Genomic DNA, 15,023 nt, shown 5'->3' with positions numbered 1-15,023 from the left:
CATATCCACGGGTCCCTGGAAGCAACTTCTGTAGAGACCATGTGTGATGGGGAAATATGCAACCATTTCAATGGCCTCTGATCAGAACCCATGTTCATAACTACTCCTTTGGTTGGGGGAGCTGACTGTCACCTATCAGATGAACAACAAATGAGTCTTATGCCATCTGGCCATTGCCACTTTGCTCTCTTACCTGTCCAGTCCATGGACATAGGCCACAGTCCTTTTTTTGTAATTATGAGTCTACAATAAGGACCAGGGAAAGTGGTGGCCTGGAAAAGAGCCTTCTTGTGGCCAAAGTTGTGCTGGGCCTGGTGTTTCTCTCTCTCAACTCTGCCCACCAGTAAGAGAGGAAGACCTGCTGAGCACTACTCTACATACAGAGAAACTAAGCCTCAGGAGAATGAGAATGTGCCCAAAGGGCCTCATGTTGGCACCTCTTTCTCAAGTGGCACACAACATAGCACGCTGGCTCAGGCCTGTATTTGCTGAAGTACTAGAGGCATGTGGGCTGCACTGAGCCTAGACTTCTCACATATAAGAGAGAAGAGCACTGCTGAGTTCAGTGAGTTGAGATGGCCTCTCCGTGTGGAAGCTGCTGTCAACAACTACACCCATCTGTCAGCTCTATTACTCCTGTCATAAAGTGGCTATGTGGTCGATGGCTGGCTCTTGCCTGCCCACTATATTTTCCCCAATCTTTTGTGATGGTAAACTAATTTTCTCTTGGGAAATTATCCCTTTCTAACTATGTTAATGTGGGATTCCTAACCTGACTCTTGTGACCCAGCTGGTAGGTTTCAGTCTGGGCACTAAACTTGGCTGACCTCCTGGTCCTTCTGCTAGAACTGCTGACAGTGAAGGAAGGCATTGTCAGAAAGGAGGAGGGGGAGAGGAGGGAGTGCACTTACTCAGGGCTACAAGTTAGGTACTGTTCCAAGTCCCCAGTTCCCTATGAGGCTGATGCAGCTTCCATCACCATCCTACATATGAAACAACTAAGGCTCCATGGTGTTTACTAGCCAGGCTCTCTGACTCCAGCCCCCAGACCACACTAACTGGCTTTATGCAGTAAGCCTGGGGTAGCTGGCAGCCACCTTACTACGTCAGAGAATTGTCTGCATGAAGGGTAAATGGCCACGAGAAAAGGAGAAGTCCAGAGTCTGAACACTTGGACCCAGTTATACCTCACTGTGCTGGCTAGTTTTATATCAACTTGACACAAGCTAGAGTCCTTTTGGGAAGAGGGAATCTCAACTGAGAAAATGTCCCAACTAGACTGGCCTGTGCTGCAGGTTTTTTTGTTTTATTCTTTTTTGTTTGTTTTAGTTATTTGCTATTTGTTTTTTGTTGTAGATGGTGGTAGTGGTGGTGGTGGTGTTTGATGTAGAAGGGCCTAGCCCATAACAGGTGTACCACCCCTGGGCACCATAAAAAAGCAGGCTGGGGTCGGGTGGTGGTGGCTCACACCTTTAATTCCAGCACTTGGGAGGCAGAGGCAGGAGGATTTCTGAGTTCTAGGCCAACCTGTTCTACAGAATGAATTCCAGGACAGCCAGGGCTATACAGAGAAACCCTGTCTTGAAAAACCAAAAAACAAAACAAAAACAAAAACAAAAACAAAAACAAAAACAAAAAACCAGGCTGGGCAAACCATGGGAACCAAGGCAGTAAGCAGCACTCCTCCATGACCACTGCATCAGCTCCTGCGGCCCCCAGGTTCCTGCTCTGACTGCCTTCGATGATGAACTGTGATATGTAAGAGTAAGAGAAATAAACCCTCTCCACCCCAAGTTGCTTTTGGTCATAGTGTTTCCTCACAGCAACAGAAACAATGCAGACACTGATATTGCCTACTCCTGAAGTTCTCAGCAATATGACTGAATTTCCCCTTTTAAAATAAAGCTAGTATAAAGACTTCTATTGCTTATGCAGTACCCTGGTCCACAGACTGTGGATCCTAGTAAAGTTGAAGCCACTGGCTTTTGCCAGACCTAGCTGACCAGAGAGCTAACAGCACAGAGGGGAGGAGGCAAGTATCTTTACATCAGCGGTGGCAGCAGGAATGGGTTCATGTTGTCCACACTGCGGTGGAGTTGTTTCACCCTGAAGACATCTTTCCTGAGACACTTGCAGACACCACATTTCCTTAGATGATACCATTCCCTTTTCTAATACCATTCTATATTCCACACATGGCTTTTTCTCCACGTGGGGGGAGGAGGCAAGCGTTAAAGGCAATTTCATGCCTCAGATCGAAGGATAGAGGAGACTTTGATGATGCTCTGTACAAGGGCACGTTGCTTATCCAAAACAGCTTCTTTCTGCTCAGAAATTGCAGCTCTCTGAGGGGTTTTTCCTAGAGTTTAATCTTGTGCTGGAAGCTAAGCTGATACCAGAAATGTTTTAGACATGTCAATCTTCTTCCCAGCATTTTATCAGAAATTGATTCTCTTTACTGTTTGGCATATGAGTCTTGGCCCTGCCCTTGTTAAATGGGTTTCGAAGGCTGGGTTTGAAGACATATCTCCTGCAGCTCCCAGGGGTCTCAGGGCAGCTGGGGATTCAAAGGTGAAGCAAGTCCTACAGGAAGGATTATGGCTGCTCTCTGATGGCATTACATGGTAACAAACACTAGGCTTGTTTGTGTTCAGTTCTTTCCTGAAAACACTTCTGTTCTGTCTCCTGACTTTGAAACAATTTTTTTGCATCTATCTATCTATCTATCTATCTATCTATCTATCTATCTATCTATCTATCTACCTATCTATCCATCTTATCTAATCTATCTATCTATAATGTGTGTGTGTGTGTGTATGTGTGTGTGTGTGTGTGTGTGTGTGTGTGTGTGTGAGAGAGAGAGAGAGAGAGAGAGAGAGAGAGAGTGTGTAGGTCACAGGACAACTTGAGGCAATCCGCCCTCTCTAGCATGTGAGCTCCAGAGATTCAAGTCAGGTCATCAAGACTGGTCACAAGTGCCTTTACCCATCTGGCCAGCCTGGCTTCTTGGCTTTATAGGCATTTGCCTTCTAAATATGCTTCTTTGCCCCTGCAAGCTCTAAATTATAATCTTAACATCCATGGAGTTCCTGGGATGTGCAATACATCTACAGAATACTTACCACAACCCTATGGCACCAGTTCTGTATTACCCCCATCCTTGAGAGGACGATGTGGAGTCACAGAGGTTGAGCCACCTGAATGAGAGTGAGCCTAGGAACCTGAGTTGCTCACTGCAGTGGTCATAGGCTTCCTACCTTGCTGTATGACTTGCTTGCCCAGTTTTAAAGTCCGAAGGTACCACGGCTAGTAGCCAGCCAGCCAATTCCTCAAAACCTACAGAGACCAAGACCTCATGGCATAGAAAGACAGACAATGCTAATTTCACACTCGGAAAGCACTTGGCAGTTGAATCCAAAATGGATTTCATTCTTCTCTGCCCAGAAGTACAAACTAAAAGGTTTCATTCCCGTAAAAGTGCACATTTGGAGAGCTGACTGCCACAGCAGGCTCTAGTGCCTTAGCATGCATTTTCCTGTCACTTGTTCCTGTCCTTCATAAGTGATTTCTTCCTCTTCCTTCTCCTCTTCTTTCCTTTTTCCCCTCCTCTTTTTCTTCTTTTTATGCTATTGATCAAACCTAGAGTTTTGTACATGCTAAGCGAGCATTCTATCTACCACTGAGTCTAAACATTTTTCTTTCAAAATATAAGATATATATATATATATATAATAAATGAGAGAGGAGGGATGGCTCAGTTACCAGAAGGCTAAGTTGCAAGGACACTGAGACTTACGTCAGAGAAGGAAGGCTGTGTGAGCTGCTGGATGGGTAATGTCACTGGAAACCTACAAGAATCACCACTCTCTCTAAGGGCTAAATGGCTCTCACATCTGAGCATCTAGATACACCTGCAAGTCCTTCTCAAACTGCCCTGCTGCCATCCACAATGACACAAGGAGCCTGAGGAGGCACATATGATGTAAGCACTGTTGCCAAAGCCTGCCACCCTTGATTCCGGCCAGTACTCTAGAGATGGTCAGCAGCCAACAACTCTGCCCTTCAAGCACTATTAGCAGATGACTGGGAACATTGCTTTCAATAAAGCATATACCCTTTGATCCACTGATTCTAGTTTAAGGACTTCACCTTGGGCTGTTTTTGTACATGTGTAGGAAGTTCCTGCTTTAGATTATTCCTTAAAATATTTTTATTGTAGTAAGAGACCATTAATAGCCTAGACAGTCACTACTAGGAACTAGTCGTACACTCATGGCATCTCTTAGTACCCAAATCCAATCTGAGCTAACACATAATGAGCAGACTGCATTTACCCTGCTTGGTATGTTATTCATGCTTCCCTTTGCATATGTGAATATGCTGCATCACAGGGCATTTCTATAGGACCTACCGGGACACCACTACTTTCCAGATCTATGAAAAGGAAACACATTTATCTCCAAAGTTTCAAATAAAGGATGATGTTCAAGTACATCTGTGGTGAAACAGAAAGACACCATAAAAAGAACAAAGGCAGTCCATGTGTCCTGAGACAGGAGTCTTCCAAGATGGGCTAAATGTGAGAAGGAGGGAGAGAGAAGGGGTGGGGAAGGAGAGAGACCTGCTGGAGTTGAAACTTAGTGAAGATGTTGGAGGTCATGGGAATAGCTGACAGCACCACATTTTAATAAAAGAAAGACATTCCTTATTGATGGACTGTTACCTGGAAGTATAACCTTTCCTCCTCTAAAAACAGCACAAGAGGAAGAGAAACCAGACTATGTCACACACTATTGTGCTACCACAAAACAGCTATGGGTTTCTTTACTGTACCCATTTTAACTAGGAAAATAGTTCAGTTAGTATAGCGCTTAACTTGCAAGCCCAAGGACCGGAGTTCAATCCCTAGAAACTGATTTAAAAAAAAAAAATTAGACAGACAGGTGTGGTAACACAGATTTGCAATCCCAGTGCTGGGCAGGTAATAGACCTATCTGGTGCTCTCTGGCTGACTTGGTGGATTCCAGAACAATGGGGGACTCCAGAACAATGGGGGACTGTTTCAAAAAAAAAAAAAAAAAGATGGACAGAATCTCAGGAACATCACTCAAGATGTCATCTGACATGTAAGCACAGGCACACAAATGCACACACAACACCCATCTGCACACAAAAAACAAGAAGAGAGAGGTGGATGGAAAACCTATGACTACTAGTCGGAAGGACACATTAGTGGTTTCCTCTTGGAAAGGGAACTGAGGACTGCTATCAGGAACATAGTTAACCTTCAACTGTTTCTTTTTTATTGCTGTGTTAAGGACAGAACTTGGGGCCTCGGGCACATAAGATAAGTTCTCTGCCATAGAGCCACATGCCCAGCCCCTTCTTTCAAATATCCCCAGCATTGACTGGATGGCTGCTCCCACTCCCTGGCCTCTGAATGGGTCTCCTAGATAGGAAGAGTATAAGAGAGCAACAAGTGAGAGTGGGAGCCTACCCTTGATGTCACACTAAAGTGACAGAGGGGCTAGTTCCTGAGATCCAGGTCTCTGCACTTTGCCTGAGAAAAGAAAGAAGCTTCTTTAATCTTGCACCCAGAGGAACAGTGTGTGAGAGTGTGCATGCATGCACAAGCCCACAAGCTTAAGGTTTGCAAAAGGGACAGTTAAATGGCTTTTACAGTCCTTTACAAAGTGAGCTCACAGATGAGTGGTTTTTAGAATCTCCAATCAACTGCAAAAGATGGCAGTCCATTATCACAAGCGGCTCATGGAGTGGTTAAGAGTGGAGGCCCAGGAAGTAACCTAAATAGGGCTCACTTACCTGGGGACACCCAGCCAGGAAGTAGGAAGGCTGGAGTTCACCTAAAGCCTAGCCTGATAAAGGAGGACCCCTAAAGGAAGAAGGGTAACTGGTTTTTCTTTCTGTTGAAATGTACACAGTAGACAGCCAAATATTCATGAGACACTATGGAGCAAATGCCACTGGAATTGAACTAGGTAACTGCACTGCAAACTAGCTCTCCCTGGAGAGCAGTGTCAAAGTGAGGGGGCTCACGATGCCAGAGGTCACCTGCTCAGCTATGACCTGCTCTGGAACCTATACTATGGCCCTCAATGCACATAGAGGCTCTAATTCACAGAGCTGCAGGGGTTCCTATGCAGCAAGAGGACATGTCCCCCAGCACCATGGGCCCTGGTTAGCAGTATGCACACTGAGAGATGGGAGGGTTAGGTTAGATGGTGAATAAAAATCAGTCTCTCCTCTGGGATTTTCTCTCACTCTTTTCTTAAGCACTGTATGACAAATTTGCTTCCTAATGATTTTTGAGTAAACTACAATGGCCACAATTTCAAAATCATTAATAATTCATGACCAGGGGCCATAAACACTACATAATCTCCACAGGCAGGAACCATGAATACTTGTTAAGAGGCAAGGGCAAGCATATTTTTACCAACTGAACTGAAAGCTCTTGCTGCTGCAAAGCAACCATGGAGGGACATTTCTGAACCAACTGTGCCCTTTCCAGGACCCACCTCTTCCAGGCAGCCTTTTCTTGCTCTGGAACCTAGCAGCTGAATGTGGGTACTTCTGCGCTGTCCATCAGTCTATCTGGACCTGTCTCTGTGGTATCTAGAGTCAGTGGTGGCTGAGGGGCTGGGTGCCAGGCAAGCTGTGCACAGTACACAGGGAGCCCATAATCAGCAGACAGGGCTGCCCCACACTCTGAAAAACTATTCTCATCCTCAGCTGCATGTGTGCACTGCTAGCAGTTAACAAATTCAGATGTCTGGACCCACACCCAGAGCAGAAGAGCTAAAAACTGCCAGTTAGGCCAGGTGTGATGACACAACCCTATAATACCAGCACTCTGGAAACAGAGGTGAGAAGATCACAGGTTCAAGGGCTGGAGAGATGGCTCAGTGAATAAAGCATTTCCTCACAAGTAGGAGGACATAATTCATATTCCCCAGAACCAACACAAAAATCTGGCAGGAGTGGTAACCACCTATATAGTCCCAGTACCTGGGAGGTCAAGACAGAGGACCCCTGGGGCAAGCTGGCTAGCTAGACTAGATGGAATAGAAAAGCTTGGAGTTCAGGAAGAGACCCTGTCTATATAAAGTGAAGAACAATAATAATCAAGTAATACACTAAACTTCAAGATTGGGCCTCCACATGCATGCATATAGTCACCCATATACATAGGAGAAAGAAAAGAAGAGGGGCAGGAGAGAAGGGCAGAGACAGATAGACAGACAGAACGACCTGTAAAAGGGCATGAGTCTACACAGCATTACTTTAGCCTAAAGAGGGCCTGGGAAGTTCACTGGGACCCCCCTCCCACATACTCTTCACAGTGTCAATCCATGATCCCACATAGGCACATAGGCACAATACTCATATGACCCAGGGGGAAACTCCATTCTCACCCTCTGGGGATAGAGCAGCCCACAGAAAAGGAACAGGACAAGTGTCCCCAGCTGCTTGTCCCAACCATCTCAACAAAGAGACAGTATGTCTTTTCCTTAACTTTCATGACAGCAAGGCTTAATCTATGGCTACCCATCTGCATAAGGCACACAGTGCTACCAAGTAGTGATGGGAGAGTACAGAAAGGCAGGGTAGGAGAGGGCAAGTTCAGGGCATCAGGGAGTCCCCTAAGCCAGTAATGTGCTATTAGTGTTGTTCTGTTTTTCTAGCCAGTTGAAATACCCAGCCAGCACCCTATCTTCAGAAGCCTGAAGCCATCTTAAATATCTTTCAGAATTAAACCTGGGCATTGAGATAAACAGCCTCATGTTTTGTTTTTCACTTGAAGCACTTTTTAGTAGAGAAATGATCTGAAATTCTCTCAGGCAATTGGCACAATGGAAATGCTGGGAAAGTAGCAATTAGGAGGTTCTGTTGCTAAGAGAGGGCAGAGGAAGAAAGAATATGAAGCTCGATTTATTCCTTACATCCTGCCCTCTCCCAGGAACATGGGACTTGATCAAAGGGTCCTATGAAAACATATGGTCCTTATGCCGCTTCCACCCACCTAGGCTTTAAAGGTCTTCTGTTTTCTTTATTCATCTCTCTCTGACTTTGACCATATTGTTTCCTTAAACTAAATAATAAATAACTCCTACTCATTCTTTAAGAGGCAACCTGTCTATCACCTTTTCTGCAAAGTCTTCTTTCCTTTCATGTTTCCTTAGAAAAGGTCTTGCTATGCATGGTAGGCTGAACTTGAACTACAAATCATCCTTCCTCGGCTTTTCAAGAGTGGAAATTTTAGGCCTATCCACACAGCTCTTGAAAACCCCGTCTTTTTTCTTCTTTCCTCTCTTTCTTCCTCTCTCCCTTCCTTCCTTTCAATTACTTTTATTTCTGATTTGTGTATGTGTGTGCTTGTATGTGTATGTGCATGTGAGTGCAAGCATCTGGGGAGGCCAGGAAAGAGTGTCCGATCTGGAACCGGAGTTACAGGAGGTTGTAAAGCATCCTATGTAGATGCTGGGAACCCATCTTTAGTTCTTTGGAAGATCAATGCATTCAATTAAAGGCTGATCCCATCTCCTTAGACCAGCAAAGCTTCTTGATACTTCAGATAGGGTTACATGAGCTCTTTGAGCCCACTTTCTCTGCCTATAATAGTTTCTTACACTGCAGTGCAATGGTCTAGAGGTACTTGTCTTCCAAGTACATAGCACATATAGCAATAGTTGTCACATCATCCCTTAGTCCCACTGAGATTCTGAGCAAATAGACTCTGTGGGGCAGCTTTCAAGAATGGTCAAGTAGTGTGCAGAAGTGAATCTTTGTGCTCAGCTAGGGTCACAACCAAAAAGACAAGAAATGAGACCTGGTCCTAGGTGTGGTGGCATACACCTATAATTCCAGAACTTGAGGAGGAAGGTCTTCACAGTACAAGGCTAGCCTGGGCTACATTGCAAGTTCTAGACTACTTGACTATCTGGGCCAAGAGCTCCTGTCTTTGGCAGGGAGGGGCAGCCAATCCCCTCCACCCGTTCCCTCTGTTCATTTCCCTACTCTTAAACCTGGCCTGCCTTACGGTTTGCTTTGAAGCTCCTAGACCCAGCTGAGCTTGAAAAACAACCTTTTATTCTTAGAAGTGACAGAAGTGTCCCTGTACCCTTTGGAAACCCAAGACTCAGGAGGCCTTGCAGCTGGCACTCCATCCTCTTAGACCCTAGAAACCCCATGTTAGCAAACCCTATTAGTTTGCGGGAGAAGGAGACAGCATGTGAAGTATGATGCACCTTGACTGGCAACCAGCAAGCTCTGCAGACACAACTGAGCCCTAGTTGAGAACAGGGGAGCCTGGCCAGTGAGCAAGAACACCAAAGAAGGCCAGGTTGCTGACTATGGATTCAGGAACTAAAGGCATAGCTGTTGTTCTAAGTGGCTGAAATCTGGAGTGAGTGTCACAGCAAGCCAGCTGACATGCTCTACAAAAGATCATTGTTACAAGTGACAATGGGTTGACAAGTCCAGCAGGCCAGCTCTCACTTGGCCCAGGACTCACAGAATGCCTGTTTACACCAGGTTCTTGCAAACAGCGGGTGTAGTTACCTCGTTTCTCTCCTGAGAGCAGGACCGGCTTCTCTCCACCTTCCGCAGGGCCTGACCTGTAGCAGTTCAAAAGCAGAAGCAGAGATTAAGGCTGCTTGGGAACAACTAGTTTATCACTGCAAAAGCTTTTTATTTGCAAACTGAAAAGACAGAACCAATCATAATGAGATGATTCTAAGAAAACGCAGCCTGTTATTATAATAGGAAAATGGCACACTTTTGAAATGGACCAACGGCAAGGAAAATGGTAATTCACACACAGTATTTGACTATAATGAACAAAGCTCCAGCCCTTTAATCTGGGCCATTATCTGCACTCTGAAAGGGCCAAGGGACTGTAGTTTTCCCTGTCGAATTACATTTCTATTAAATTGTTTGGAATTACATAAAACACCTTCCATAAAAATGCCTTCTGCCATGTGCATAGCCATAAAGTTAGGTGGGTGCATTCTGAGGTACTGCACCAAGCCCCAGACTCACAGCTCAGGTGATGTGCAGAAATGAATTAGTGGTAATCACATGCGCTTCACATAATGGGCAATTTCAGAGAAAATCGTTGCCTTTCTCAGAACGCCTTAGACTAGCATTTGAAGGCATGTGTAAATTCAAGAGGCATCATCTCCTGCAAATGCATCCTTCCAAAAGCATGTTTTCACACCTATGAATGGGGTGTCCACTAGAAAAGCTCCTAACAGACTGCCTTGGTATTGAAATCTAAAACAGAAGTCACTGTATGTTGTCAGCATATCTACTAAACTGCTCCACTTGACTCCCAGGTGGCTATCCCAGGATAACAACCACATGTCCTATCAGGTAAGAGACCTCAGAAGGCAGAACCCAAAAAGACACAGTGGTGGAGGAGGAGATGGGATCCGAGTCTCTGACAGAAGTGATTTAGATATTTTTTTATGTTATCTGCTTCTAAAGTTGGATCCTGAATGTCCACATGCCATGCTTTGAGCTTTTAGGAATAGGACCTACGTATAGGAAGTAGGGGCTTCGCCTTTGCAAGTTATATCCACACCTGGTCCTGGCCCATGCTCTCTGCTTCCTGGCACATTCATGCTATTGGACTAGGCAAGGTCCCTTGGGAGAATGCTACTCGACAAAGTGACCTCTGTTTCCATGCCTCTTCTGACACACTAACCTCAAAACTGTAAGCCAAAATTAACCCTTTCCTTCCTCAAGTTGTTGCTTCAGGTATTTTGTCCCAGTAACAAGCAAAGTAACTGAGATGCTATGTGCTGAAGCCCTGGCCCCAGCTTGTGAAGCTACTGGAAAGGTGGCAAAACCTTTTGAAGGTAGGGCCCATACAGGGACGTTAGGTCTTGTTGTGAACCCAGCCCTTCTTCCTCTCTCTTTGCTTCCTGGCCACCATAAGGTGAGCAGCTCCCTCCAAATGTTCCCACCATGTTGGTCCTGCTTTACCACAGGCCCAAAGGAATGGACCAAGAGACTGCGAGCACAAACAGACATTTCCTCTTTATAATCTGATATCCTCAAGAATTTGCTATAGTCACAGAGACCTGGCAACACATCAGCTCTGCTCACAATAACCCCTTACTGTAACATTTTGTCTTTTCCTCTCTCCACAGTTCACAGGTCTAGACCCCTGGGGCAACCATGAACATGCTCCAAATCTCAGTATGTCATATGAGGGATGACACTCAGCAGAATCCCAGCTCTGGATTTTGAAGTTGTTTTGGGGACACAAAGAGAAGGACAAGGCAGGGATAATCCTGTTTGTGAGCTCTGAAGTTGTGTGTGCATAGTCCTTTAGCACTTGCCCTGGGACAGACAGACAGCAATGCTAGGATGTTGGGACAGCAGAGAGTAATATGAAACTTCAGCATGTTTTGTGATCCACAAATACTCCCTTGAAGCTTTTCTGATCCTGTATGTTTTCCTTTCCACCTTATGACAAACTCCTTAGGATTCAGTGATTTTTTGTTTGTTTGTTTGTTTTGGTTTTTTTCGAGACAGGATTTCTGTGTAGCCCTGGCTGTCCTGGAACTCATTCTGTAGATCAGGCTGGCCTCGAACTCAGAAATTCGCCTGCCTCTGCCTCCCAAGTGCTAGGATTAAAGGCATGTGCCACCACTGCCCAGAGTGGATTCAGTGATTTTTGAAGGATCCTAGAATAAGGCACTGTAACATGGAGTGTCCATGGTGGGATAGACTAGGGATATGTCTACTGACAAAGTACTCCCCTAACATAAGAAAGGCCTAGGTTTCATCCCCAGCACCACAACAATGATGATAAGAGAGGTTTCATGTATAGATGGAGGTTATATGGGAATTCTGGACTTCCTGCTTAATTTTGATGTGAATATAAAACTGCTTTAAAAAAATAAGTTTATGAGCTGTAGAATTGTCTCAGTGGCTAAGAACACATATTGCTTTTGCAGAGGACCCAAGTTCAATTTCCAGCACCCCTATCAAGCAACCCACAACCACCTATAACTCCAGCTTCAGGTATTGTTCTGGCCTTCATAGGCACCTGTCACGCCGCCTCACGCCCCCCACCCCACACAGAGTTTCCTTATACATATGTACAAATCAAGTTAACCAAAAAGAGACCAGTCTAAGGATTAGGAGATCTAGTTCTTGGTCTAAGTTAATCATAGCTTCATAAACCCTAATATTCTGGGATAGTAGAGAGAACACTCTAGAACCCTTTGGCCACACTGACTGTCAGCCTGTGGATTCCAAGCAGATCCTTGGGCTGGCCAGTGTGATGATATGACAGGTAGTCTAGTCTGCTCACACAAAGCAGACCCAAATGGGTCTGAGCTAAAAGAGACCACATGGGTTGGAGGCCAGGGATGCCAAAACACCCAAGATAGGTCCACAGGGGTAAGAGTGCTAGCCCAGGGCAAGGCAGGAGCAAGAGGGTAATTAGGGACCAACAAGGCAGTCTAGATCTGGTAAGGCCCTTCCTTTGTCAGTTATACCAACTGAGATTCTGCTCTGGGAGAGAGCACAGAACAATCTGGAACCTTTGCAAAGTCCCAGGCTCTCTGGGGCATAGTTTGTCTCCTGGATTGTGTTAAAGCTGGATGTGGTGACATATGCCTTTAATCTCAGCACTTGGAAGGTAGAGGTAGGCAGATTGCTGTGGGTTTGAGGCCAGCTAGAGCCACATACTGAGAAATAAATAAAATGAAATAATGGTGATTTAGTCCAAATCATCACTGGATTTGCTGTTCATCTAAAATTCCATTACGGGCTGGGGAATGACCTGATGGTAGCTGAATACCTGTTTAGCATGTATAAGGCTTTGTGTTCCATCACAACACCACATGCATACACAAGTAAAATAAAGTTTCAACAAACAGTTAAAATAAAACCTTAACTACTGGTTAAAACCTGAAGGCACATTTCTCTTCTGGAGTTAATTAGAAGTGTCTTTATTCATTAAATTGGAAAATAATTTGCTTATCTTCCAATGAAGATAATGCACTGTAATTACGAGCATTTAGATCTAAGCTCCCTGGAAGCTGGTTGTCTTCACACCCAGGAACCTCTTTCCTGCACGTAGTTCCATGATGACCACTTCTTGGCAAGAACAGGAGAAATGTACTCAGAGTCCACTGCACCTGCCTGTTGCTTCTGGCATCTCAGGGTGTCTTCCTACCTGTAGCTTATTTATTCTCACAACAACTGAGAGAGAGAGAGAGAGAGAGAGAGAGAGAGAGAGAGAGAGAGAGAGAGAGAGAGGAGGAGGATATTAATATCAATAACTACTGCCTGCAAAACAAAAGGGGTGTTCCTCTGCACTTTGCAAGGTGACTTGCCTACATCAGTTCCAGAGCAATAAATAAGGCCAGATGTAAATGTTACGTGTGTGCTTCACTTTAGAGGACAGATGTGTGCCTGGGGAAATGAAAAGAGGCGTGAACCTGCTGAGCTTTTGTAAATAGGACACGTTTCCTCTGTTTATGGCCTGAGAAGGGCTTTATCTGCACTTAGGATTTATTGTCAGTGGTTAGGATCTGACACTTCAGTTTTACTTTGCTCTAGATGTATATACTATTCACTGCTAGCATTTAGAGGGAGTCATGTCTTCATCTAAAGTCATCAGGCAAGAGGAAAATCATGTCAACATTACCCTTGAAAATGAGCTTAAGCTATTCATAATAAACAGAATGCAGCCTTTTAGACCCACTGCTGCAGACTAATGCATGTGTGTGAAATCTGGAACATCTGAAAATATAAAGTACATGATAAAAATACACATACAAAATATATCTTTATTGTATTCCTTATTAATCTATTCCTACTCAGCTGCTCCCCCTACTTTTGTCTAGTTAGGCAGGGGAAAGAGGTGGGGGATATAGACAAGATCAAGGTTCACAGTCATGGAAGGTCAGCAACACCAGGCTGCCTGCCTCAGCTCTGCCACCTGGCTGCAGCCAGCTTTGCAGGGTTCTTCCTGAAGCCTCACAACCACGTTTGTTAACCAGGGATTAGTAAACATCTTCTATAAAAGTCCACAAAGTAAGTATTGTTGGCTGTGTGATATATAAGGTCTTAAGAGTATAAGGTCTTTGGCACTGATACTTTGCCACTGTAGAGCAAAAGTAGCCATCGGTAATAGGCAATTAAACAACATAACCATTCCAATAAACCTTTATTTACAAAAGCAGGCAGCAGGTGCTGGGGATTGAATAATTCTTGCTTTAAAGGAATGCTATTATTCTCTTTGGAATAAACCAATGTAGGAAGGAGTAAACTGCAGGTGAGTGACTGAAAGGTTTACTCATTGTCATAACAGTGGACACTTGATTGTTGTCACCATCACGATCACTGGCACCATAATCATCATCATGATGTGGTCAGGGCTTAGTATATACCAGGCGCTAGGCTGCAAGCTGGGAACATGTATCAACTCACTGACACATCACAGCTACCTAGGAAACTGACGTTGCTATTATCCAGTATCAGACAAGGTCATGAGATCCAGAGGTTAGGACACTTGCTTGATACCACAAAGCTGGTGAGTCGAGCTGCCCCAGAAGTGGGCTGTCTTAACCACTATGTGTCACTGTCCCTCAGCAAGGTGGTTAAGCCTCGTCTAATAACAAAGACAGTACAGGGAAGTGCTGGAGAGGTACAGGAGAGAAGGAGTCACTCTGTGATGCAGCATTTAATCTGTCGCAGGCTCCCAGAGCAATTAATAAGGAGATTAGGAGCAAATGGCTCCCTGGTGAAGCTGGCACTCCCTTCCCGCCAGATGGCTTCCTGAGAAGATCTGGAACAAATGCCAACCATGGAGGGGCAGACTTGGCATTCCACTCTCCCTTCAAGGCCTTGGAGAAGAAAGGTGACTCGTGCAAATCCCACAGCACAGAGAGCCTGGACCACAGATCCCATCAAAAAGAACTAGAACAAAGGACTTGTTTGTCCCTAGGAGTGTGACGGTGCTTCCACCTTGTGAC

General features: G+C 44.9%; 1 protein-coding gene across 7 annotated transcripts in view; it reads right to left on the bottom strand.

The window, feature by feature from the left end:
• Kiaa0556 (KIAA0556 ortholog) overlaps positions 1-15,023 on the bottom strand; it is a 170,548-nt gene that overhangs the window by 140,598 nt on the left and 14,927 nt on the right. For 6 of the 7 annotated variants that reach the window (XM_031388223.1, XM_031388227.1, XM_031388226.1 and 3 more), the window contains exon 2: positions 9,583-9,638. The exons of the other annotated variant lie outside the window; for it this stretch is intronic. In XM_031388223.1, the coding sequence (XP_031244083.1) occupies positions 9,583-9,638 (56 nt within the window). The remainder of the gene's footprint in view (positions 1-9,582; positions 9,639-15,023) is intronic. 7 annotated transcript variants of the gene reach the window in all.

This window comes from Mastomys coucha, unplaced genomic scaffold, assembly GCF_008632895.1.
Source record: "Mastomys coucha isolate ucsf_1 unplaced genomic scaffold, UCSF_Mcou_1 pScaffold21, whole genome shotgun sequence".
NCBI lineage: Eukaryota > Metazoa > Chordata > Mammalia > Rodentia > Muridae > Mastomys > Mastomys coucha.
The sequence above is the reverse complement of the archived record's forward strand: the minus strand, read 5'-3'. Positions and strand labels throughout refer to the sequence as shown.